This window comes from Procambarus clarkii, chromosome 50 (assembly GCF_040958095.1).
Source record: "Procambarus clarkii isolate CNS0578487 chromosome 50, FALCON_Pclarkii_2.0, whole genome shotgun sequence".
In the NCBI taxonomy this organism is placed as follows: Eukaryota; Metazoa; Arthropoda; class Malacostraca; order Decapoda; family Cambaridae; genus Procambarus; species Procambarus clarkii.
The window spans coordinates 6,212,111-6,239,594 of NC_091199.1; the positions used below are offsets into that span (position 1 = coordinate 6,212,111).

At 42.7% G+C, this 27,484-nt stretch overlaps 1 protein-coding gene across 2 annotated transcripts in view; it reads right to left on the minus strand.

Moving 5' to 3' along the window:
- Positions 1–2,773: 2,773 nt before the first annotated feature.
- Positions 2,774–27,484, minus strand: part of LOC123749990 (proteoglycan 4) — a 40,782-nt gene continuing 16,071 nt past the window's right edge. The window contains exons 1-5 of one of the 2 annotated variants that reach the window (XM_045732121.2): positions 21,433–22,098; positions 16,246–16,326; positions 12,960–13,270; positions 10,645–10,888; positions 2,774–8,793 (exon numbers count right to left, since the gene is read on the minus strand). In XM_045732121.2, the coding sequence (XP_045588077.2) occupies positions 5,080–8,793; positions 10,645–10,888; positions 12,960–13,270; positions 16,246–16,326; positions 21,433–21,561 (4,479 nt within the window). In that variant the 5' untranslated portion in view covers positions 21,562–22,098 and the 3' untranslated portion in view covers positions 2,774–5,079. Of the gene's footprint in view, positions 8,794–10,644; positions 10,889–12,959; positions 13,271–16,245; positions 16,327–21,432; positions 22,099–27,484 lie in introns of those variants that run through there. The other variant, XM_069303398.1, reaches the window with a different exon arrangement.

Genomic DNA, 27,484 nt, shown 5'->3' on the forward strand with positions numbered 1-27,484 from the left:
TTAGATTAGATTTATCTAAAATAAGATTTAGTTTATATTATATTTTAAAAAGTTTATTTGCTTTTAGTAATTACCTTAGTAGGTCAATTATTAACTTATCCGTAACGGTAACTGACTTGGATTCAAACCGTTATAGGACGTTCAAATTACTTGCATATAGGGCGCATCCGATCCCATGATCGTCGTCGCCCCTAAATCAACACAACATACTTGCATATGTCAAGTTCTAAATACATCTAATCAATGCAAATGTACAGTATGCAAAATGTAATTTACATCTAACGTACATCTTTGAATAAACTTCACTATAATTGTTATACCAAGAGTATTTCAAAAAAGCCATCCCAAGTCACGTGACAATATGAGAATAAATAATAAATAAATAAATAAATAAATAAATAAATAAATAAATAAATAAATAAATAAATAAATAAATAAATAAATGTTTATTCAGGTAACGTACATACATGCAAGAGATTTTACAAAAATTGATAGATTTATAGATAGAGCTAGTACAAACAATGCCTAAAGCCACAATTACGCAAAGCGTTTCGTGCAAGAATTATATCTATCCAGGTTCAGGGGATGCTCATTCCAGTTTTACTCCAGAAATGTATCTGCATAGACAGATATTAGTATGATTATGTACATGATTCAGTCTTGATTATACGTTATTAAAAACTTATACCGTTGGTGTTTGACCTAAACTAAATGAGAAATACTGTACCTGTATGTCTAATTTTTGTCGACAGAAAATTATGACAACGCTATTTTTTTTTATTGATCAACACTGTGTAATCTTTCATATAGAATAGGGTAACATTTGGTGTATATACCTAAACCTGTTAAAAAAATATAGATATAAACAGCGAGGAACACGAACAAGGGGACACAGATGAGTACTAAACGTGAGTACAGATGGAAACTTAATAGAGTCAGGCAGAGTGCCAGAGTTTTGGAAAGTTGCTAATGTGATACCAGTTTTTAAGAAAGGAGATAGATCACTTGCGTCTAACTATCGACCAATTAGCCTAACGTCTATTGTGGGAAAGTTACTCGAATCTATAATAGCAAATAAAATTCGTCTTCATCTTGAAAAACATAAATTAATAATTGAGTCGCAACATGGTTTTATAAATGGCCGTTCATGTTTAACAAATTTGTTATCTTTTTATTCTAGCATTGTTGAGGCAGTTGATAGTGGTAAGGATTGCGATGTTGTATACCTTGACTTTAGCAAAGCTTTTGATACAGTGCCACATGAAAGACTGATTAAAAAAATAGAGTCTCATGGTATTGGGGGTGCTATATTAAGCTGGATTAGGGCATGGCTATACCAAAGGAAACAGAGAGTTAGTATAAATGGAATCAAGTCAGAGTGGGAAAATGTTGTAAGTGGAGTGCCTCAAGGCTCTGTCCTGGGACCTCTGTTGTTTATAATATATATAAATGATTTAGATTCAGGTTTGAGTAGCAACATTTGCAAATTTGCCGATGATACGAAAATCGGTAGGGAAATTAATTCGGAGGAGGACTCACTATCACTTCAAGTTGATCTAGATAGGGTTTTGAAATGGTCAAAGGATTGGCAGATGCAGTTTAATGCTGATAAATGTAAAGTTCTGAGGTTAGGTAACGATGATAGAGTTACAAGATACGAGCTAGATGGTGTTGTGATTGCGAAGTCGGATTGCGAAAGGGATCTGGGAGTTATGATTAGTAAGAATTTAAAACAAAAGGATCAATGCATAAATGTTCGTAATAAGGCAAATCGGACACTTGGATTTATTAATCGCAGCGTTAGTAACAAGACACCTGGTGTGGTTCTCAAGCTATATCTTGCTCTAGTTAGGCCCCATTTAGATTATGCAGTTCAGTTTTGGTCGCCATATTATAGAATGGATATAAATTCACTTGAACGTGTCCAGCGTAGGATGACTAAGTTAATTCCCCAAATTAGAAATCTTTCATATGAAGAAAGATTAACAAAGCTTAAGTTGCATTCACTGGAAAGGCGAAGAGTTAGGGGCGACATGATAGAGGTTTACAAGTGGGTGAATGGACATAACAAGGGGGATATTAATAGGGTATTAAAAGTATCAACACAGGACAGAACACGAAACAATGGGTATAAATTGGATAAGTTTAGATTTAGGAAAGACTTGGGTAAATACTGGTTCAGTAACAGGGTTGTAGATTTGTGGAACCAATTGCCGCGTAACGTGGTGGAGGTGGGGTCCCTCGATTGTTTCAAGCGCGGGTTGGACAAGTATATGAGTGGGATTGGGTGGTTATAGAATAGGAGCTGCCTCGTATGGGCCAATAGGCCTTCTGCAGTTACCTTTGTTCTTATGTTCTTAACTTAGTACCCAAATGAGCCACAGGGACGTTAGTGTCAGAGTAGTTAACAAACTGAATGCATTAGGCACTGATGTGATGGAGGCTGACTCCATACACAGTTTCAAATGCAATTTGATAAGAGCCCAGTAGGCCCCAAAATCTGTATGAGAGTTAATTGACATTTGAGAGGCGGGACCAAAGAGCCAAAGCTCATGGGACGTTACTGTTCTTACAGTAACGTTGGGACGTTATTGTTTTTACAGTAACGTTGGGACGTTACTGTAAGAACAGTAACGTTAGGACGTTACTGTTCTTACAGTAACGTTGGGACGTTACTGTTCTTACCTCCTGGACATCTTTCTCTTTTTGGTAACAGTAGAATAAGTTAGTGTATTTATATATCCTGGAGTCATTGGTTCATAACAATATCAGGTAGTATTTTATACTTTATTAGTAAAGATTGACAACTTAAAGAACTTAACAACAAATAATTAATTGTTTATTTGCTGCAGGCTACATGTTAAATAATATGTTAACGAACACAAACACATGAATGTCTGAACTGTAGGAACATCAGGATATTCAAAGTACAAACATATAAATGTGTAAAACGTAGAAACTGAAGTACATTCAAACAAAACACATGAATGTGTGACATTTAGAAACTGAAGTACTGTGAATGTGTGACATTTAGAAACTGAAGTACTATGAATGTGTGACATTTAGAAACTGAAGTACTGTGAATGTGTGACATTTAGAAACTGAAGTACTATGAATGTGTGACATTTAGAAACTGAAGTACTGTGAATGTGTGACATTTAGAAACTTAAGTACTGTAAATGTGTGACATTTAGAAACTTAAGTACTGTACATTCAAACAAAACACATGAATGTGTGACATTTAGAAACTGAAGTACTGTATATTGCCGAAGAGGCTGAAGAACGAGTAATTCACACCGGTGAGCAGCAAGCCGAGAGGGCTATGTAACAGTGTGTGTGAACACACAACAGGAGTTGCTCAACACCGCCCACGATGCCTTTGGAACCAAAGCAGATCACAATCTGGTTAATAGTTTAAGTCACTTCTTGGTACACAACTAATTATTACAAATGTCAACTTAACTGTCGATATTATTATATATCTAACGCACCCTTTACACACTCTTATTGACTATGATGCACCCTTTATATAGTCTATTGCTCGTACACCACTTTGAAAACACTAAGTAGATGTTACAAATAATAAACTTATATTGTAATTATTTTAAAAATAAAAACAAAATTGAGAAAGAAAACACCCACTGCATAATGCAGTCAAAAATAAATTGACTTGCAGTGTTATTCCATATATACAGTACAGTACTTATGTACCTGCAATATATCACCTTCATACAGATTTATATTTACAATAACCAAAGTAAAAAAAATATTACCTTAATATTACCATATTAAGAAACATGTGTAAAATAAAGGTGATAAAACAGGCATCACATCCAAACAGTCTACTTCTTCTCAAGTTACATTGGCATCTTATTATTTTATTTTAGGTAAATAATTGACAAAATTATTGTAAATTAACCAAACTATAAATTTACAAACATTAATGAATAAAGTCTTTGAATTTGAATTAGCAAATATATTGTGAAACCCAACCCCAGCGATGCCTCGCAGCGAGACACATTCTTCTATCTATCATTATATAATACACTGACTCCATCAAAGACAAAACTTGGTTCCTTTAAAAATACAAATTAAAACTTCAAAACAACAAATCGTATGCATAACTTACAATAACCTGGAAACCTCGCTAGAATGTCTCTAGATACAAAAGATTTTTTTGCTATTGCAATTAAAAAAAATGACAAGTTTTTGTTGGTTTCTAATGTTTTTCTCAAACTCTACATAAATCAATATTTTTGTTTGTTATTGGGAGAAAACCCCAGATATATATTTTGACTCCAGTTTTTTCCAGTTTCCACAGAGAAGGATCTGAGTGACCAGGAAGTGGAGCAGGATCTGTGTGACCAGGAAGTGAAGAAGGATCTGTGTGACCAGGAAGTGGAGTAGGATCTGTGTGACCAGGAAGTGAAGAAGGATCTGAGTGACCAGGAAGTGGAGTAGGATCTGTGTGACCAGGAAGTGGAGTAGGATCTGAGTGACCAGGAAGTGAAGAAGGATCTGTGTGACCAGGAAGTGAAGAAGGATCTGTGTGACCAGGAAGTGAAGAAGGATCTGTGTGACCAGGAAGTGGAGTAGGATCTGTGTGACCAGGAAGTGGAGTAGGATCTGAGTGACCAGGAAGTGAAGAAGGATCTGTGTGACCAGGAAGTGGAGTAGGATCTGTGTGACCAGGAAGTGAAGAAGGATCTGAGTGACCAGGAAGTGGAGAAGGATCTGAGTGACCAGGAAGTGGAGAAGGATCTGAGTGACCAGGAAGTGGAGAAGGATCTGAGTGACCAGGAAGTGGAGTAGGATCTGTGTGACCAGGAAGTGAAGAAGGATCTGTGTGACCAGGAAGTGGAGAAGGATCTGTGTGACCAGGAAGTGGAGAAGGATCTGTGTGACCAGGAAGTGGAGAAGGATCTGTGTGACCAGGAAGTGGAGAAGGATCTGTGTGACCAGGAAGTGGAGAAGGATCTGTGTGACCAGGAACAAGTAGCAGGTCTGAGCAGTGACTGCTGGATAAGAATCTCTGGTTAGTAACTGGTGCACGAAAGCCCCCCCCCCCCTAACTAATGGTTAGTGGTAAATGACCTCATTGTTAGTAGTTGACGGAGATGGACCTCTCTGACAAGAGCTTGGTGACGAAGGGCCTCCCTGACTAGTGGTTGGTGTAGAAGGGCCTCCTTTAATAGTGGTTGGTGTAGAAGGGTCTCCTTTAATAGTGGTTGGTGTAGAAGGGCCTCTTTTACTAGTGGTTGGTGTAGAAGGGCCTCCTTTACTAATGGTTGGTGTAGAAGGGCCTCCTTTACTAATGGTTGGTGTAGAAGGGCCTCCCTGACTAGTGGTTGGTGTAGAAGGGCCTCTTTTACTAGTGGTTGGTGTAGAAGGGCCTCCTTTACTAATGGTTGGTGTAGAAGGGCCTCCCTGACTAGTGGTTGGTGTAGAAGGGCCTCTTTTACTAGTGGTTGGTGTAGAAGGGCCTCCTTTACTAATGGTTGGTGTAGAAGGGCCTCCCTGACTAGTGGTTGGTGTAGAAGGGCCTCCTTTACTAGTGGTTGGTGTAGAAGGGCCTCCTTTAATAGTGGTTGGTGTAGAAGGGCCTCTTTTACTAGTGGTTGGTGTAGAAGGGCCTCCTTTACTAATGGTTGGTGTATAAGGGCCTCCTTTACTAATGGTTGGTGACGAAGGGCCTCCCTGACTAGTTGTTGGTGTAGAAGGGCGTCCTTTACTAGTGGTTGGTGTAGAAGGGCCTCCTTTACTAATGGTTGGTGTAGAAGGGCCACCCTGACTAGTTGTTGGTGTAGAAGGGCGTCCTTTACTAGTGGTTGGTGTAGAAGGGCCTCCCTGACTAGTAGTTGGTGTAGAAGGGCCTCCTTTACTAGTGGTTGGTGTAGAAGGGCCTCCCTGACTAGTGGTTGGTGTAGAAGGGCCTCCCTGACTAGTGGTTGGTGTAGAAGGGCCTCCCCGACTAGTGGTTGGTGTAGAAGGGCCTCCCTGACTAGTGGTTGGTGTAGAAGGGCCTCCCTGACTAGTGGTTGGTGTAGAAGGGCCTCCCTGACTAGTTGTTGGTGTAGAAGGGCCTCCCCGATTAGTAGTTGGTGTAGAAGGGCCTCCCTGACTAGTTGTTGGTGTAGAAGGGCCTCCCTGACTAGTGGTTGGTGTAGAAGGGCCTCCCTGACTAGTTGTTGGTGTAGAAGGGCGTCCTTTACTAGTGGTTGGTGTAGAAGGGCGTCCTTTACTAGTGGTTGGTGTAGAAGGGCGTCCTTTACTAGTGGTTGGTGTAGAAGGGCGTCCTTTACTAGTGGTTGGTGTAGAAGGGCGTCCTTTACTAGTGGTTGGTGTAGAAGGGCGTCCTTTACTAGTGGTTGGTGTAGAAGGGCGTCCTTTACTAGTGGTTGGTGTAGAAGGGCCGCCTTTACTAATGGTTGGTGTAGAAGGGCCCTCTTTACTAATGGTTGGTGATGAAAGACCTCCCTGACTCGAGGCTAAGAAAGTAAAGTCTCCATGACCAGAAATGAATGATGTTCGGTCTCTCTGACCAGTGATTAAGGTAGTAAGCTCTGCCAAGCCAGCGGTCAGTGAAGAAAGGTCTCTCTGACCAGTGGTTAGCGAGGCAACGTCTCCTTGACCACTAGGGAATGCCTCGGATGACCTCTGCTTCAGACCCAGTGCTTGTAAAGTGAACTCTCTCAGCCTACTGGCTATAACATTTAAGTCCTTCTGGTCAATGGTTGGTGGAGGGTCTTTCTGGTCAATGGTTGGTGGAGGGTCTCTTTGATCAATGGTTGGTGAAGGGTCTTTCTGGTCAATGGTTGGTGGAGGGTCTTTCTGGTCAATGGTTGGTGGAGGGTCTTTCTGGTCAATGGTTGGTGGAGGGTATCTTTGATCAATGGTTGGTGAAGGGTCTTTCTGGTCAATGATTGGTGGAGGGTATCTTTGATCATTGATTGGTGCAGGGTCTTTCTGGTCAATGGTTGGTGGAGGGTATCTTTGATCAGTGGTTGGTGAAGGGTCTTTCTGGTCAATGGTTGGTGGAGGGTCTCTTTGATCAATGGTTGGTGAAGGGTCTTTCTGGTCAATGATTGGTGGAGGGTATCTTTGATCATTGATTGGTGGAGGGTCTTTCTGGTCAATGGTTGGTGAAGGGTCTTTCTGGTCAATGGTTGGTGGAGGGTCTTTCTGGTCAATGGTTGGTGGAGGGTCTCTTTGATCAATGGTTGGTGAAGGGTCTTTCTGGTCAATGATTGGTGGAGGGTATCTTTGATCATTGATTGGTGGAGGGTCTTTCTGGTCAATGGTTGGTGGAGGGTCTCTTTGATCAGTGGTTGGTGAAGGGTCTTTCTGGCCATTGGTTGGTGGAGGGTCTCTTTGATCAATGGTTGGTGAAGGGTCTCTTTGATCAATGGTTGGTGAAGGGTCTTTCTGGCCATTGGTTGGTGGAGGGTCTCTTTGATCATTGATTGGTGGAGGATCTCTTTGATCAATGGTTGGAGGAGAGTCTCTCTGATTAATGGTTGGTGGAAGGTACCTATGGTCAGTAACTGGTAGAGGTTCTTTCTGGTCAGTGATTGGTGGAGACGGGCCATTGTGACTAGTCACATGTGGAAAAGTCCTATGATCAATGATTGGTGTAGGAGAGCTTCTCTGATCAATGGTTCGTGAAGGTTCTCTGTGATCATTAATTGGTGGAGGAGATTCTCTGTGATCGTTGATTGGTGGTGGAGATTCTCTGTGATCGCTGATTGGTGGTGGAGATTCTCTGTGATCGCTGATTGGTGGTGGAGATTCTCTGTGATCGCTGATTGGTGGTGGAAATTCTCTGTGATCGCTGATTGGTGGAGGAGGTTCTCTGTGATCGCTGATTGGTGGATGAGATTCTCTGTGATCGCTGATTGGTGGAGGGCTTCTCTGATCAGCAACTAAAGGCAGATCTATGTTAATAATGATTGGTACAAAAGGATACCTGTGACTAGTGATTGGTGGAAGAGTCGTACATTGACTTGTGATTGGTGAAGCAGGGTTTCTCTTACCAGTGATTGGCGGAGGTTGATCTCTCTGACAAGTGACCTCTGACAGTGGGTCTCTGTTTACAGTGATTGGTGGAACAGAATCGCCTTGGCCGGTCACTGATAAAGTATCCTTCCTTTGACTAATGCCTGGTGAATGAGGGACTGGTCGATGATGGTCTTCTTGGGCAGTAACTGGTGGAGCCATATTTGTCAGACCAGCCCCTAGTTTATTGATCTTGTCGGTGGCTACTGATGGGGAGTTTCTCTGATTCATCACAGGCGATGGAGAGTTTCTGAGGTCAATGACAGGCGATGGAGTGTTTCTGAGGTCAATGACTGGTGATGGCGAGTTTCTGAGGTCAATGACTGGTGATGGCGAGTTTCTGAGGTCAATGACAGGCGATGGAGAGTTTCTGAGGTCAATGACAGGTGGATGATAATCTTTATGACCAGCATTTGGTAGAGGGCCTTTGTTGCTAGCAGCCGCTGGAGAAGAGACGGTGTTGTGAGGAAGCCATACAGTAAACCCTTTAGAAAGGATGGGAAGCTCTGTCATGCCCACTACCTTACTGTATGAAGGTGTCAGGGCTGACGCCTGGGCCCCAGTTGTGGGTTCGCCAACATCAGCAGCGGGCAAAGTGTTCAGTTGAAAAGTCTCGGTTTCGGACTTGGTGATCTCTAATATTTTGTCACAAAACCCGACGCAATCCTCTACATGCGCCCAGAGTGTTTTATACATGTCGTCGAACTCCACCACTTGTGACTTCCTGTCTGCATAAAGCTGCAATTTGAAAGTATATTTATTAAATGCCAGGAAAAAACAAAACTAATTTCAATATAAATTAAATTCTGTAAAGTTGAGGTTAACTTAACTCTTACACCATATCTTTAAGTAACTTCGTACTGCTTATGTGAAAAGCTACTTTGTGCAGGCGATGAGTCACAATAACGTGGCTAAATTATGTTGACCAGACCACACACTAGAAGGTGAAGGGACGACGACGTTTCGGTCCGTCCTGGACCATTCTCAAGTCATTCACAATCTACTTGAGAATGGTCCAGGACGGACCGAAACGTCGTCGTCCCTTCACCTTCTAGTGTGTGCTGTGGTCAACGAAAAGCTACTTTGTTTTCATGACCTACAGCATAGCACTCAAAGACCCTTCCCACCTAGTACCAAATATCATAAACATTACACGCTGACCTCAACAGCATGTGATAAGTGACAGAACTTCTCCCACTCTCCCATGGAACCAAATACTATAGCAAACAATGAATTACTAAAAGTCCACTCCTGGATGTCTATCAACGACCTCATGCTAAACACTGAAAAAAACATACTACTACTACTACTACTACATTTTATTTAGAAAAGTTCATCTTGACTTTCAAATTAACAATATAAAAATTAATAATTAAAGTGGAGGAAGATTGCAAGGCTTATACAAATAACAAAAGATTTAACTTCAACTCGCACATACAACACATTGCCAAAACACAAATACAAAACAGTTGGAATATTATACAAAATTAGATATTATGTTCTCCACCTTTGGTCTTCTCAAGCTATATAACTCACTCATTTATCCCTATCTAACGTATGGTATCTGAGGATGGAGGTCGACCACCACAAAACTAGCTGACATCGTAATTATAAGGTGTGAAGGAAAGATGAAATTGTTTATATAATAATCTAAGTTGAGGTCTGATAAAGACCTTTTGTGCCCTCAGTAATGCTTTTTGCGCTACCGCTCACAGGATGGGTATGGGGTGCACAATAAACTAGCCGCCTCTGACGGCAGCAATCAATAATCCCCACAAACCCACCATCTCCCAGCAAAACTGTCATGGCTGTCTTGAGACAACATATAGAACCTTAAACAATGTTCTTCTCTCAACAAGTCAAAAAACTAAAAAGGGAGAATCTTAAAACTACCCAATTAACTTTCCCATTCCATTGACCTGTGCTCTAGGAGAACATAAGAACGTAAGCATGAAGGTAACAGCAGAAGGCTTGTTGGCCCATACGAAGCAGCTCCAATTTATAACCACCCAATCTCATTCATATGTATGTCTACTTCGAGACTCGAACTTTATTTACCTAGTTAACTGTATGTAACCAACCGTACATCCTCTTCACTTCCAAAAATCCTCCTGTGTTTGCTGTTATTGCGATTATTGATAACTAAACCTGTACTACTATTAATAACTGCCATGCCAACAGTTAATACAAACATTGTATATCACCTGTTTAATGTCTTCCTCAGTTTAAAATCACTTGCTATGAACTGTTGCAAAGTTTACAGTTCCCAAATATCATATGGTAATTGTCAATCATTTCCTAATTATCTCCATCAACTCATAAATGTTACATTGTCTCGTGTAGTTTTAACAATTACCCCATTAAGCTTAATACTGTTTTCCTAATTGTTATGTTATTTAGGCGCTGTGTTTTTGTTAATTGTCATTCCTCTACTCTTCATGTATCGCTTTTATGTACGCTTGCCTACATAAACCTTATTACTATTATCATTATTATATGTGACAACTGTCTGGCTTCCTGTCCTCGTCGAGGCCGCTAGAGATAGTGGCCCTACAGGTAAACTCAGGAAAACTTATAAGGTAAACTCACTTTTTCCCAGAGAGATTTACATTTTGTCTCAGCTTTCATTTCCCTCTCCTGGAGCTTCCTCCACTTCTCCAATGCTTTAGCCTTCCTATTTTCTAGGTGTTTGATGCTGTTATTCACTGTCTGGAGCCTTTGGATGAGGTCGTTCTTCTGTAGATCAGCCAGCTGGATGTGGCCAGCAACCTCCCGTAGCTTCACAGTCTTTTGGTTGAGTTTCTCCAGTAACTCATCATTCGCACCCAGTGTTCTGTGGGGAAAATGAATAGAGATACAGTAAGAGAATATGACGGAAGGTGAGACGTTTGGACACGTTTCCTTACACCTGATGCAGCTGTTCATCTAGCAACATATAATTTACTATGAAAAAAAGGCACCAAGCTGGGGAGATTATGTAGCACCATCAGTGTTGCTGGATATTCAAAAGGGGCACTAAACATCACCGAGGATGTCAATATGAGAACAAAAACACTTATAACGAGTGATATCAAATGTATCAGATTCGCCAAGGATTTTGCCTAGGGACAAATTAGGAAAATTGACAAACCGCGTGTGACATTAGGAAAGCAAAACATACTTTCCCTGTAACTTGTTCAGGGACAGTTTCAGGGAGTTACACATGTTCCTAAAAATTGGGACATTCCACGAGGATATGCACGACTGTAAGGGAGACAATGCAGTTTGAACAGTCCGGAGCAGGGCGGCGCTCCATTAGGTGTCCGCGAGTTAAACGCTGAATGACCAATACATAACCTAGCCACAGCCGTTTCCCACCATCTATTACGGTAGTAGGAGGAGGAGCCAAGATGATGGGCTAGCTTTGAGAGTGTACAGTTTGTTACCTGTGACCTCAGACCAGCGACCCTGCCAACGGTCGCGGATTGAGAAAATGAACGACTGGGTAGAAATCGGGATAAGGAATGCCTTTATTGGAAAAAAGACAAGTGCAGCCAGCCTCCTTAGCGGCAGTGTCTTCACGATCAATTAAGCGCGCGAGTTAGACAACTGCTATAGGTTCATCCTGGGGCGGATAAGTCGTTGGTTTCTCAATCAGAAACCAGTTTTGGTTTTCCTCAAATAACACAGTTTCTCAATTAGGGTGAAATGTTAGGGTTTCGGGGGAAACCCTAACGATACAGGGTTTCGGGGGAAGGGGGGGGAGGAAGGTGGAGTTATAACCACAAATTGAAATTGTTAGAATATTGATCTTTCTACACGCTACAGTTCTACAGACTGATAATATACAGGACATAACACTGTATTGTATGTCACAAATGAAATTACAAATATAGATAAATATTTAACCTTTTATGTGTGAAAATAGCTTATTTATACTTATATTTGACTCTTCTTAATTTTTTTCCCATATTTTGGAATATTTCATATTGACTCTTATTATGAGTCCAATATGAGTGCAGGTAATATTTTAAGTCGTCAAAATAATAATAAAAGGCAAGAGACAACTATGAACAATGCAACAGAGAAATCCAAACTCAGAATGTTTAGTCTTGTGGAAATAATGGGTAATGGCGTGCTGGTTAAGTGTGTACGATTACCATGAAAGAATCAAGTGGAACATTGAGAACAAGAAGGAACTGCCAGTGAGGCCTTATAGCTGAGTGGACAGCGCTTGAGATTCGCAGTCCTGAGATTCAGGGTTCGATCCCCGGTGGAGGTGGAAACAAATGGGCAATTTCTTTCACCCTAATGTACCTGTTACACTTAGCAGTAAATAGGTTCCTGTGCGTTAGACAGCTGCTACGGACTGCTTCCAGGGGGGTGTGTAACAAAAAGGAGGCCCTAGGTCGAGGACCGGGCCGCTGGGACGCTAAGCCCCGAAATCATCTCAAGATAACCAAACCAACGTACATATAGGTGAATACTAACACTGTGCAGTGACAGAGCTACACAGGGCTTCCAGTGTGGCCTCGTGTTGGTAATGCCTTAAGCTGACAAACGTGTGTGTGTGTGGGGGAGGGGGGTTAGCAGGTAGCGAGATGGCAGAGCAGAGTGCTGCAGACACTGCTTATTTCCCCGGCCTTTGCACAACGGGTATATACTGAACGAGGAGAGTGTTCATCAAGACTTTCCTTCTCTTCTCTCACCCTTACGGGTCTAAGGCTACACGGTATGAACCTATGGGATCTGAGGCTACGATCGAGTTCTGAGGCTACGAGACCTGAGGTTACGAGGTCTAAAACTACAAGGTCTAAGACTACTATATATTTACAAAATGGGTGCTCTCTGATGAACTTAATAACTACAAGCGATATGAATGCCTTCAATAGGTGCCAGTGAGAGGACAAGCGGTGCGCGCTCACTTTTGAACAGTTTCCAGAATGGGTTTCAGTCTCTGAGATGCATCCTTGACCTCCAAGGTACACATCCTGGCGTTCTCCTTCCTCTGTAGGAGCTGAGCCAACTGCTGCTGCAGCTGAACCTTCCTCTCCTTAGTGATTACAAGCTCCTTCTTCCTCTCCTCCAAGACACTCTTCAAGGCCTCTACCTCTGCCTTCTCCGCACCCAGTTGCCTGAGGGCTGTCAGTCTCTCCTGCGACAATGACAGCTCGTCACTCTTGTTACCTCTGCTGGCTTCATCAAAAGTACTTTTCTCACCTTCACATACATCATGCTGAAAAATTACAAAAATAAATTTGAAAAGAAAAACATGGATGATAAAAATTGTGGCTTTTTAACCTCAAACTCATTAGGATGAGCTAATCTGCTTAATCAGTACTTGGCAAGACGCAGGCAATTGAGTATAATCTTAAATTAAGACAGACAGGTGAGTCATGCCTCCTTTACTAATTAGATAATACCAAAATAACTTCGGTCATCTTCTTCCTGTTGATCTTTGTTTTGTCCTTTCAAAGACAGTGGTTGCGTGTGGCATGGAAGACTATACTGATCGACGCCACGCGGCACCAGGGTGTTGGATTCCTTTTCCAGAACAATACAAGACAGGGGCAGCATAATCAATAAGAGATCTCACAGTGTGTCTTGTGATTACCATTGGAATGTGAAGTGTAGAATATGATTAATAATTGTGTATTGTATGGGTGTGTGAGCCCCTTGAAGGACCTTATATAGACGAGGGTAGAAATAGCCTAAGCTACTCTATCCCTTTAGATGTATTCCCTTTCCTCAATAAACTAACTTGAGCTTGAACCACCACACCCTGTAACACCCACACATTAATAGATGGAAGCGGTTCTCATTTCCTATGACATGTGGGGTCGAATTTTCATCATAAGTTGGAATGGATGATTCAATTGGAATTTAGTGAATGCGAACTTTTGTTTAAGGAGTTCACCGGGCCGGCCCTACACAACAGTTGGGACAGACAAGGCAGTAGAACCCCTAACGTCTGATGGAGTTAAGAATGTAGTTTTGGTTACTCCTGAAATTGGAATAATTCACACGAAGGTCATCGCGTTCAAGTATCCAACACATCTGGACCGGGAATATCTTTAGATCAACAATGACAGACGTGTGGGCGAAGAGGCATGTTGTCCGTGGTGACAAAGAAAACCAGATATTTGTCCTGTTGAATGAAGAGGGAGAAAGGCACGGCGACGATCAAGGATAGTCTAGTGGCTGTGGGAAAGGAAACCGAAAAAGTGTACCCTTGTGATGAGGTGCGGGGCAGCGTTGTGGACTCTGAGGTCTGAACACAGAACTTGGAAGACCTCAACAAGTTATACCAGAGGATTGAAGCACTGGAAAATTTAGCTGTGGCAGGTAAACAGGGAGAAGAGGGGGATTAAAGAGGGGGAAAGGAAGGGAATTGTCAGGGGGGAAAGTGCCAGGCCATTACGACTATATAGCACTAGGAAAGGGTCAGAATAAGGTCACGGGAGACATCTCCCGTCACGCAGGGTGCAGTCGCACCTCCACAGATCTCCAGTATCAGCTCTTGATACTGGTAATGGCTCAAAAGGGCCACTACTTACGGGCTATTCATGCCCGTGCCCCCTTTTGGGTGGCTTAATCTTCATCAATCAATCAGAATAAGGATCTGAGATGGGACGGCGAGGAAGGAATGGTGCCCAACCACTTGTGGAAGGTCAGGGATTAAACGCCGACCTGCATGAAGCGAGACCGTCGCTCTACCGTTCACCCCAAGTGGTTGGACATTTTTAGTGAAAGAGGTGGAGATGGCGTATAACTGCTGACGTCTCTCGAGAAAATGAACTATCCTCTAGTGCTGGCAGTGTTCAACCCTCTGTGGTGACAACTGTTGCAACAAAACCTAAGGTAAAGCGGTTTAGACAAAATAGAAGCTGAAGACATAGTTAAGAGTAACATTACCTTTGAGTTTTGCAGACGCACAAGTGTTGAGCAAGAAGCTGTGTTACAGTGTTGGGAGTCTGTGTTGAGCAAGAAGCTGTGTTACAGTGTTGGGAGTCTGTGTTGAGCAAGAAGCTGTGTTACAGTGTTGGGAGTCTGTGTTGAGCAAGAAGCTGTGTTACAGTGTTGGGAGTCTGTGTTGAGCAAGAAGCTGTGTTACAGTGTTGGGAGTCTGTGTTGAGCAAGAAGCTGTGTTACAGTGTTGGGAGTCTGTGTTGAGCAAGAAGCAGTGTTACAGTGTTGGGAGTCTGTGTTGAGCAAGAAGCTGTGTTACAGTGTTGGGAGTGTGTGTTGAGCAAGAAGCAGTGTTACAGTGTTGGGAGTCTGTGTTGAGCAAGAAGCTGTGTTACAGTGTTGGGAGTCTGTGTTGAGCAAGAAGCTGTGTTACAGTGTTGGGAGTCTGTGTTGAGCAAGAAGCTGTGTTACAGTGTTGGGAGTGTGTGTTGAGCAAGAAGCAGTGTTACAGTGTTGGGAGTCTGTATTGAGCAAGAAGCTGTGTTACAGTGTTGGGAGTCTGTGTCTAAAGACTTACTTCTCAGTGAAATCGCAGACACGGGTAAAAATGTTGTACACGGGTATCTTGAAACGCTAACGGGTTAAGAAATAGATACTAAAATTCTTGTAATATATTTTGTAATATGCACTATGCTATGACTATTGAATTAATGTAAATGTAATGTACAATATGATTATTATTTGTGTACTGTATGACTTTGTGAGCCCCTTGTGGGACCTTAAGTGGAGGAGGGTAGGAACAGCCTAAGCTACTCTATTCATCTTGCAATGTACTTTATTAATGCATAACAGACCTAAACAACAAATGGAAGTAGTGGCTCCGCGAAGCATAACAGCCAGCAGTGCTTCTTAGAGGTTATCTTGAGATGATTTCGGAGCTTTTTAGTGTCCCCGCGGCCCGGTCCTCGACCAGGCCTCCACCCCCAGGAAGCAGCCCGTGACAACTGACTAACACCCGGGTACCTATTTTACTGCTAGGTAACAGGGGCATAGGGTGAAAGAAACTCTGTCCATTGTTTCTCGCCGGCGCCTGGGATCGAACCCAGGACCACAGGATCACAAGCCAGCGTGTTGTCCGCTCGGCCGACCGGCTCCCTACTCCCTCCCTCCCGACCGGTGCTGGAACAACAGATTTTTTTTTTTTTTTTTGAGATATATACAAGAGTTGTTACATTCTTGTACAGCCACTAGTACGCGTAGCGTTTCGGGCAGGTCCCTGGAATAGATGGTGACAAGACTCACCGTTTTGGGCAGTCGTTTGGGAAGAGAGACAGCATTCTTCAGTAAAGTTATGCGACTCATCTCCGTGGTCTGCACCTGCTCCTGTAACACGAATGTTTATGTTAACCTCAAGCTACAGACACCACACGGAGGAAACTGACCTCTAAAGCTAGTCAAAAATAAGTAAACAAACTCAACATGGGCCAGTTTGAGCATTAGGGTTGAGTGATACAAGTCTACCTGGTCTCCTATGCTGTACTGCCATATACTACCATATATTACCATATAATATCATGTACACCCATATACCATATACCGCCATATACTACTATATACAGACTAGAAAGTGAAGGACGACGACGTTTCAGTCCGTCCTGGACCTGGCCCAGGACGGACCGAAACGTCGTCGTCCCTTCACCTTCTAGTGTGTGGTCTGGTCAACATACTTTAGTCACGTTATTGTGACTCATCGCCTGCCTACTATATACAGCCATATACTACCATATACCATATATTTGCTAGTGTCAAATTGGCAAGTACTCTGTAGAAATATAATAGTTGCTACGAATATGTTGTCAAACAGGAAATTAACCCTGGTTCAGAAGGCTGTGATAATCAATTGCAAAATTTTGTCTAAAGTGTGGTATTTGTCTCACAGTTTTCCAATTGATAAGAAAAGTGCTATGGAGATTGACAAAACTATTTTTAGCTCTGTATGGTATGGTAGATACCAACCAATTAAACGGACTACACTATGTAAACGGTAAGAAAAACAGTGGAATAGGGAGACTGAATGTGTACCATAAGTCATTGGCTATCTTAGGTGTTACCATTAGAAAGGAAATAATACAAAGGAATATTGTAAATGTTTAAGGACATTATTTTTGTAAAAAAAAAAAAAAAAACGTTTTAGCTACTTGATACATATGCCAGAGTATACTGACTTACTGACAATTATATAAACTATATATAAATGTACTATTTTCCCCTTGTAAATTGATGTAAATATGATTTTTATATTGAATATTATTTAATAAAGAAAAACAATAGCACAAGCTGGTGCAAATAGCATAGACTGATGTAAATAACACATCCTGGTGTGAATAGTAAGACTGCTATAAATAATATGTAGTGATGGACCACCAGAAAGTACCAGTGTGTTGTGATGGACCACCAGAAAGTACCAGTGTGTTGTGATGGTCCACCAGAAAGTACCAATACAGTATGTAATGATGGACCACCAGAAAGTACCAGTATGTAGTGATGGACCACCAGAAAGTACCAGTATGTAGTGATGGACCACCAGAAAGTACCAATACAGTATGTAATGATGGACCACCAGAAAGTACCAGTATGTAGTGATGGACCACCAGAAAGTACCAGTATGTAGTGATGGACCACCAGAAAGTACCAATATGTTGCGATGGACCACCAGAAAGTACCAATATGTAGTGATGGACCACCAGAAAGTACCAGTATGTAGTGATGGACCACCAGAAAGTACCAATATGTTGCGATGGACCACCAGAAAGTACCAATATGTAGTGATGGACCACCAGCAAGTACCAATATGTAGTGATGGACCACCAGAAAGTACCAATATGTAGTGATGGACCACCAGAAAGTACCAATACAGTATGTAATGATGGACCACCAGAAAGTACCAATACAGTATGTAATGATGGACCACCAGAAAGTACCAATATGTAGTGATTGACCACCAGAAAGTACCAATATGTAGTGATGGACCACCAGAAAGTACCAATATGTAGTGATGGACCACCAGAAAGTACCAATATGTAGTGATGGACCACCAGAAAGTACCAATATGTAGTGACAGACCACCAGAAAGTACCAATATGTAGTGATGGACCACCAGAAAGTACCAATATGTAGTGATGGACCACCAGAAAGTACCAATATGTAGTGATGGACCACCAGAAAGTACCAATATGTAGTGATGGACCACCAGAAAGTACCAATATGTAGTGATGGACCACCAGAAAGTACCAATATGTAGTGATGGACCACCAGAAAGTACCAATATGTAGTGATGGACCACCAGAAAGTACCAATATGTAGTGATGGACCACCAGAAAGTACCAATATGTAGTGATGGACCACCAGAAAGTACCAATATGTAGTGATGGACCACCAGAAAGTACCAACATGTAGTGATGGACCACCAGAAAGTGCCAATACGTAGTGATGACCACCAGAAAGTACCAATATGTAGAGATGGACCACCAGAAAGTACCAATATGTTGTGATGGACCACCAGAAAGTGCCAATATGTAGTGATGGACCACCAGAAAGTACCAATATGTAGTGATGGACCACCAGAAAGTACCAATATGTAGTGATGGACCACCAGAAAGTACCAATATGTAGTGATGGACCACCAGAAAGTACCAATACGTAGTGATGGACCACCAGAAAGTACCAATATGTAGTGATGGACCACCAGAAAGTACCAATATGTAGTGATGGACCACCAGAAAGTACCAATACGTAGTGATGGACCACCAGAAAGTACCAATATGTAGTGATGGACCACCAGAAAATACCAGTAGTGATGGACCACCAGAAAGTGAAATGATATCTACAGTTTAGACCTATAGTCTTGTGTATGACCCTCTGTCCTGTGTGACAGTGAATACCAGCCTTATCCTCATTTTAATAACACTTAATTGAAATCCTCAGATTGGGCAAAATTGTAATTAAATTTGGTCAATAAAGATGTTAATAATAATACTAATAATAATGGGTTCATCTTGTCAGGGCAGCAGCAACCTCTCACTCTTGGAGTAGGCTTCACGTCCTCTGAAATAAGACTAAGAGTATTCTTACATGGCCGCCACCACCACTAACACGAAGCCAATAATACCCTACAACCTGACTTTTTCATCCGAAATGCACGATAAATCTTGCAATTTGACGGCCAAACTTCATAAATAAATACCAGGTTTAAAATGCAATATCCATAATATGACCAAAAGACGTACAAATATTCATTACACGACAAAAACGGTCAAAATACGACAGTGTTCACAATACAACAACAACGCTCATAATACAACTATGCTCATAATACAACAACGTTCATAATACAACTATGCCTTTATTAGTAGAAGGCTGATAATATAATAACGATCATATTACAACACATATAATACAGCTATCCTCATAATACAACAACCCTCGTGATACAACGCCCATAATACAACTGCGCTCATAATACCAGGCTCGGAATACAACTACGCTCATAATGCAAAGTTCATAATACAAGACCAATAATACAACAACGCCCATATCTCAACCTTCGTAATACAAGGCCAATAATACAACCCTCGTAATACAAGGCCAATAATACAACCCTCGTAATACATGGCCAATAATACAACCCTCGTTATACAAGGCCAATAATACAACCCTCGTAATACAAGGCCAATAATACAACCCTCATAATACAAGGCCAATAATACAACCCTCGTAATACATGGCCAATAATACAACCCTCGTAATACAAGGCCAATAGTACAATTACGCTCATAATACAACGCCAATAACACACCCTCAAGAAGGCTGATAATACACTGATAATACAAGAGGGAGGACAATAGAACAAGACTAATAATACAACTATACTGATAATACATGAAGGCCGATAATACACAAAGAATGACAATGGAACAAGACTAATAATACAACTACGCTGATAATACAAGGATGGCAATAGAACAACTCATGATACAACTACAGTACGCTGATAATACAAGAATGGTGACAATAGAATAAGACTTATAATATAGGAGATAAATTACTGACTCCCAACAACCTGAAAACACCAGCAGTGGTTACCAGGTTAGGCTAGCGTTACCTGTGGCAGGTGGCTAGCGTTACCTGTGGCAGGTGGCTAGCGTTACCTGTGGCAGGTGGCTAGCGTTACCTGTGGCAGGTGGCTAGCGTTACCTGTGGCAGGTGGCTAGCGTTACCTGTGGCAGGTGGCTAGCGTTACCTGTGGCAGGTGGCTAGCGTTACCTGTGGCAGGTGGCTAGCGTTACCTGTGGCAGGTGGCTAGCGTTACCTGTGGCAGGTGGCTAGCGTTACCTGTGGCAGGTGGCTAGCGTTACCTGTGGCAGGTGGCTAGCGTTACCTGTGGCAGGTGGCTAGCGTTACCTGTGGCAGGTGGCTAGCGTTACCTGTGGCAGGTGGCTAGCGTTACCTGTGGCAGGTGGCTAGCGTTACCTGTGGCAGGTGGCTAGCGTTACCTGTGGCAGGTGGCTAGCGTTACCTGTGGCAGGTGGCTAGCGTTACCTGTGGCAGGTGGCTAGCGTTACCTGTGGCAGGTGGCTAGCGTTACCTGTGGCAGGTGGCTAGCGTTACCTGTGGCAGGTGGCTAGCGTTACCTGTGGCAGGTGGCTAGCGTTACCTGTGGCAGGTGGCTAGCGTTACCTGTGGTAGATGGCTAGCGTTAGCTGTGGCAGGTGGCTACCGTTACCTGTGGCAGGTGGCTACCGTTACCCGTGACAGGTGGCTACCATTACCAGTGACAGGTGGCTACCATTACCAGTGACAGATGGCTACCATTACCCGTGACAGGTGGCTACCATTACCCGTGACAGGTGGCTACCATTACCCGTGACAGGTGGCTACCATTACCCGTGACAGGTGGCTACCATTACCCGTGACAGGTGGCTACCATTACCCGTGACAGGTGGCTACCATTACCCGTGACAGGTGGCTACCGTTACCAGTGACAGGTGGCTACCATTACCCGTGACAGGTGGCTACCATTACCCGTGACAGGTGGCTACCATTACCAGTGACAGATGGCTACCATTACCCGTGACAGATGGCTACCATTACCCGTGACAGATGGCTACCATTACCCGTGACAGATGGCTACCATTACCAGTGACAGGTGGCTAGCATTACCCGTGACAGGTGGCTAGCATTACCCGTGACAGGTGGCTACCATTACCCGTGACAGGTGGCTACAGGTGACGGGTCTCCCACCACTAGACCCGTTGGCATGAGGTACCTTAAGAACTTTACAATGACTTTATTACCTCTCGTGTTGATGACGACTGATCACATGCCTCTCTATGACGAATAATAATAACAATAATAATAATAATAATAATAATAATAATAATAATAATAATAATAATAATAATAATAATAATAATAATAATTAACACTGACCGCCAGGCTCCGCCATTGGCCCAGCGCCAGCTCGTATTTCCTCTCCAGCTCCTTCATGGACTCCTGCAGCGGCTTCCTCAGCCTCGCCCTCCGCTGCTCCTCCACCTTCCTGTCCTTGGGCCTGCCCATCGTCCCGCCAGTGAGAGCAGCAGACGCAGCAGAAGAAGCAGCAGCAGAAGCAGCAGCAGGAGACAGATCTGTTCACGTGGCCGCCGCCGACCCGTCTCATTCCCCCTTAATTACTCTATTAACTCCCTCTAACTACCACAACTAAACTGTATACTGCCTCAATTAATGCCTCTAAAATTGTCTGATTGCTGTTATTAATTTATATAGTTATTATAAAGTGATTGTATTTATTTATAAACATACATAGAAAAACATGAGTTTAAAGCCTCATTTTCCGGGTTGTGATGGAGATCTTAGTCTTCATAATACACGACAAGTCACTATACATTCATCATACACATGACATGTTGTGGCGGTATGCTTAGTGACAAGTGGTAGAGGTATACACACACTATTTGTATACCTTATATCTTGCATCTTCCATATCTTGAAAACTTTTATATAACCTGTAAAATTATATCACGACGCCAACAGTACTTCATTTAGTTCTTGGTGTGCTTGGCGCCAAGGGTCAGGTGTGTGGCTTGGCGCCATGGGTCAGGTGTGTGGTTTGGCGTCATGGGTCAGGTGTGTGGCTTGGCGCCGAGGGTCAGGTGTGTGGTGTATGGCTTGGCGCCAAGGGTCAGGTGTGTGGCTTGGCGCCATGGGTCAGGTGTGTGGTTTGGCGCCATGGGTCAGGTGTGTGGCTTGGCGCCGAGGGTCAGGTGTGTGGTGTATGGCTTGGCGCCAAGGGTCAGGTGTGTGACTTGGCGCCGAGGGTCAGATGTGTGGTGTATGGCTTGGCGCCAAAGGTCAGGTGTGTGGCTTGGCGCCGAGGGTCAGGTGTTTGGTGTATAGCTTGGCGCCGAGGGTCAGATGTGTGGTGTATGGCTTGGCGCTAAGGGTTAGGTGTGTGGCTTGGCGCCGAGGGTCAGGTGTGTGGTGTATGGCTTGGCGCCAAGGGTTAGGTGTGTGGCTTGGCGACGAGGGTCAGGTGTGTGGTGTATGGCTTGGCGCCAAGGGTTAGGTGTGTGGCTTGGCGCCAAGGGTCAGGTGTGTGGTGTATGGCTTGGCGCCGAGGGTCAGGTGTGTGGTGTATGGCTTGGCGCCGAGGGTCAGGTGTGTGGTGTATGACTTGGCGCCGAGGGTCAGGTGTGTGGTGTATGGCTTGGCGCCGAGGGTCAGGTGTGTGGTGTATGGCTTGGCGCCGATGGTCAGGTGTGTGGTGTATGACTTGGCGCCGATGGTCAGGTGTGTGGTGTATGGCTTGGCGCCTAGGGTCAGGTGTGTGGTGTATGACTTGGCGCCGAGGGTCAGGTGTGTGGCTTGGCGTTGAGGGTCAGGTGTGTGGCTTAGCGCCGAGGGTCAGGAGTGTGGCTTGGCGCCGAGGGTCAGGTGTGTGGTGTATGGCTTGGCGCCAAGGGACAGGTGTGTGGCTTGGCGCCAAGGGTCAGGTGTGTGGTGTATGGCTTGGCGCCAAGGGTCAGGTGTGTGGCTTGGCGCCGAGGGTCAGGTGTGCGGCTTGGCGCCGAGGGTCAGGTGTGCGGCTTGGCGCCGAGGGTCAGGTGTGCGGCTTGGCGCCGAAGGTCAGGTGTGTGGTGTATGGCTTTGCGCCAAGGGTCAGGTGTGTGGTGTATGGCTTGGCGCCGAGGGTCAGGTGTGCGGCTTGGCGCCGAGGGTCAGGTGTGCGGCTTGGCGCCGAAGGTCAGGTGTGTGGTGTATGGCTTTGCGCCAAGGGTCAGGTGTGTGGTGTATGGCTTGGCGCCAAGGGTCAGGTGTGTGGTGTATGGCTTGGCGCCAAGGGTCAGGTGTGTGGTGTATGGCTTAGTGCCAAGGGTCAGGTGTTTGGTGTATGGCTTGGCGCCGAGGGCGAGGGTCAGGTGTGAAGAGTATGGCTTTATATATATATATATATATATATATATATATATATATATATATATATATATATATATATATATATATATATATATATTTATATATATATATATATATATATATATATATATATATATATATATATATATATATATATATATACATATACCATCGCTTGACCATCACGACTGGACAAAAGGAAGTGATAGCCAATAGATACCAGTTGCGTTGCTCCTGGCAGCATGGGTTCGAGTCACTTATGGGGTGTGAGTTTTCAGTCATATATGTATATAAATATATATATATATATATATATATATATATATATATATATATATATATATATATATGTATGTATATATATATATATATATATATATATATATATATATATATATATATATATATATATATATATATATATATATATATGCAAACAAGCCTGAATGGTCCCCAGGACTATATACAACTGAGGTGTGAGTCTGGGGTGTGAGTTTTCAGTTATATATATATATATATATATATATATATATATATATATATATATATATATATATATATATATATATATATATATATTGGTAGTAGTCTTTCTTGTTAACATATGTTGAATATGACCGAAAGGGTAAGATTAATCATTCTAACATGACTCTTCTCAATATTTCTTATATTTTTCTTCACTTTCGAGGGTAGTTGAAAAATTAACTCTCCAAAGTTCATTTTCACACTTTATTTATGATCTTGCATTTTCAAAGGCAATTTTACATACTCTGCCAATGCTTATATTCGCTTGGGGTGAAGTGATACAGGACATGATTGAGATGAATAAGTGAATCAATGGATAAACCATTGCGTATTTTATCCTGTTGCCTCTGTGTTGGTTCGGGGTCTTGAAGTGGGTAGAATGTAATTGTGTGTTAATTGGCAGTTGATAGCTGGTGTTGGCATTTTGATGTGTAGGGCCTCGCTGATGTGGAGTCTCCAATTGTCAGTGTATCTGTCGATAATTTCTGTGTTGCTTGTTAAGATTTCTCTGGTGATGGTCTGGTTGTGTGAGTTTATATGCTCCTTGATGGAGCCCTGTTGCTTGTGCATTGTAAATCGTCTAGAGAGAGAGACGTTGTTGTCTTACCTATGTACTGAGATCTTTGGGGCTGACAGTCCCCAAGTGGGCATGTGAAGGCATAGACGACGTTGGTTTCTTTCAAGGCGTTCTGTTTGGTGTCTGGAGTGTTCTTCATGTGTAAGTTGGCCGCCTTCTTGTTTTTGTAGTAAATTGTTAATTGTATCTTCTAAAGATACATTTAGCAATTTAGAAGATACAGAAGTGCGTGTGAGAATTCACCTAGTTGTGCTTACGGGAGGTTGAGCTTTGGCTCTTTGGTCCTGCCTCTCAACTGTCAATCAACTGGTTCCTGAGCTTACTAGGCTCTATCATATCTACATTGTAAACTGTGTATGGAGGCAGCCTCCACCACATCACTGCCTAATGCATTCCACCTGTTAATTTAGCTACTCTGACACTGATAAAAGTTTTTCTAACGTCCCTGTGGCTCATGTGGGTACTCAGTTTCCACCGTGTCCCCTTGTTCGTGTTCCACCCGTGTTAAACAGTTTATCTTTATCTACCCTGTCAATTCCTCTGAGAAATTTGTAAATAGTGTATTTTGTATTTTGTGTGTGTGTGTGTGTGTGTGTGTGTGTGTGTGTGTGTGTGTGTGTGTGTGTGTGTGTGTGTGTGTGTGTGTGTGTGTGTGTGTGAGGGCGCGTGCCTGCTGGTGACGTGGCGGGCGTTCATTGGGCGGCCACCAGCAAAGGACCCGGACCCCCACAGATCAATATGCCGCTCGTGTGGGGCTCGAAGTGCGTAGTTCTCTCTCGCCTTTCTTCCTCATATTTGGCCCAGACTAACAGTAAATTATTCACACTCTCGGGTGTGTGTGGGCCCGGGGACTGGCGCCGGTCGCCAGGGCGGATGACACACGGGCCGGAAGACGGGCCCGGCGGGATTCCTGTTCACATAAGATTGATTGATGAAGATTAAGCCACCCAAAAGGTGGCACGGGCATGAATAGCCCGTAAGTGGTGGCCCTTTTCAGCCATTACCGGTATCAATGTATAGTGCATGTGAAAGCATAATAAGATCCTTATGTTCTAATGTTACATAGTATGATTAACACTTTACATCAACATGGGAAGAATACAAAGTAGATGCTTACCCTTGTTTTGGTAGGCAACCCGCTTGTCCCTTAGGGGCAAAATTATAATGAATATTTAAGGGTTGAGCCGACCTTGGGTACTGGTGCACCGAGGGTCAGGGGGCAGAGAGTGCTACACCTGACGCAGTCTGCTCTTAAAGCCTATCATCGCCTCTTTTGTAATACAGTATATATATATATATATATATATATATATATATATATATATATATATATATATATATATATATATATATAACTGAAAACTCACACCCCAGAAGTGACTCGAACCCATACTCCCACAACTGGTATGTACAGGGACGCCTTAATCCGCTTGACCATCACGACCGGACATAAGGAAGTGATAGCCGAGGCTATATGAACCACTTCCCCGCCGGCACTCGAATGGTAATCTTGGGCATAGCATTTTATCAAATCACCCCAAAGAATGAGGTGATTTGATAAAATGCTATGCCCAAGATTACCATCCGAGTGCCGGCGGGGAAGTGGTTCATATAGCCTCGGCTATCACTTCCTTATGTCCGGTCGTGATGGTCAAGCGGATTAAGGCGTCCCTGTACATACCAGTTGTGGGAGTATGGGTTCGAGTCACTTCTGGGGTGTGAGTTTTCAGTTGTATATAGTCCTGGGGACCATTCAGGCTTGTTTGCATATATATATATATATATATATATATATATATATATATATATATATATATATATAACTGAAAACTCACACCCCAGAAGTGACTCGAACCCATACTCCCACAACTGGTATGTACAGGGACGCCTTAATCCGCTTGACCATCACGACCGGACAAAAGGAAGTGATAGCCGAGGCTATATGAACCACTTCCCCGCCGGCACTCGGATGGTAATCTTGGGCATAGCATTTTATCAAATCACCTCATTCTTTGGGGCACACGTGAGGAACACAAATGCAAACACAAATGATGGTCAAGCGGATTAAGGCGTCCCTGTACATACCAGTTGTGGGAGTATGGGTTCGAGTCACTTCTGGGGTGTGAGTTTTCAGTTGTTGTTTGCATTTGTGTTCCTCACGTGTGCCCCAAAGAATGAGGTGATTTGATAAAATGCTATGCCCAAGATTACCATCCGAGTGCCGGCGGGGAAGTGGTTCATATAGCCTCGGCTATCACTTCCTTTTGTCCGGTCGTGATGGTCAAGCGGATTAAGGCGTCCCTGTACATACCAGTTGTGGGAGTATGGGTTCGAGTCACTTCTGGGGTGTGAGTTTTCAGTTGTATATAGTCCTGGGGACCATTCAGGCTTGTTTGCATATATATATATATATATATTATATATATATATATATATATATATATATATATATATATATATATATATATATATATATATATGCGAACAAGCCTGAATGGTCCCCAGGACAATATATATATATATATATATATATATATATATATATATATATATATATATATATATATATATATATATATATATATATATATATTACTCAAAGATCCGTAACCTTATAAGTTATTATTATGATTATTTATATTATTATTATTATTATTATTATTATTATTATTATTATTATTATTATTATTATTATTATTATTATTATTATTATTATTATTATTATTATTATGTATCCTGTCTGGGGAGACCTTATGGTTTAGTTATATTCGCGTGTCTTTCATAAAGACTATACCCTTCAAAAACATAACTATATTGACTTTAATCTTTAAGTACTTTAGTTCAAACCCAAAATGTGAGATTGGAAATAATACTGAACAATCTAGTCTCAAGCACCACTTTTTGTACCAGTTGGTGTGATATTTTGTGACAGCCTCGTCGTCACATTTACTGGGTGTCATAATA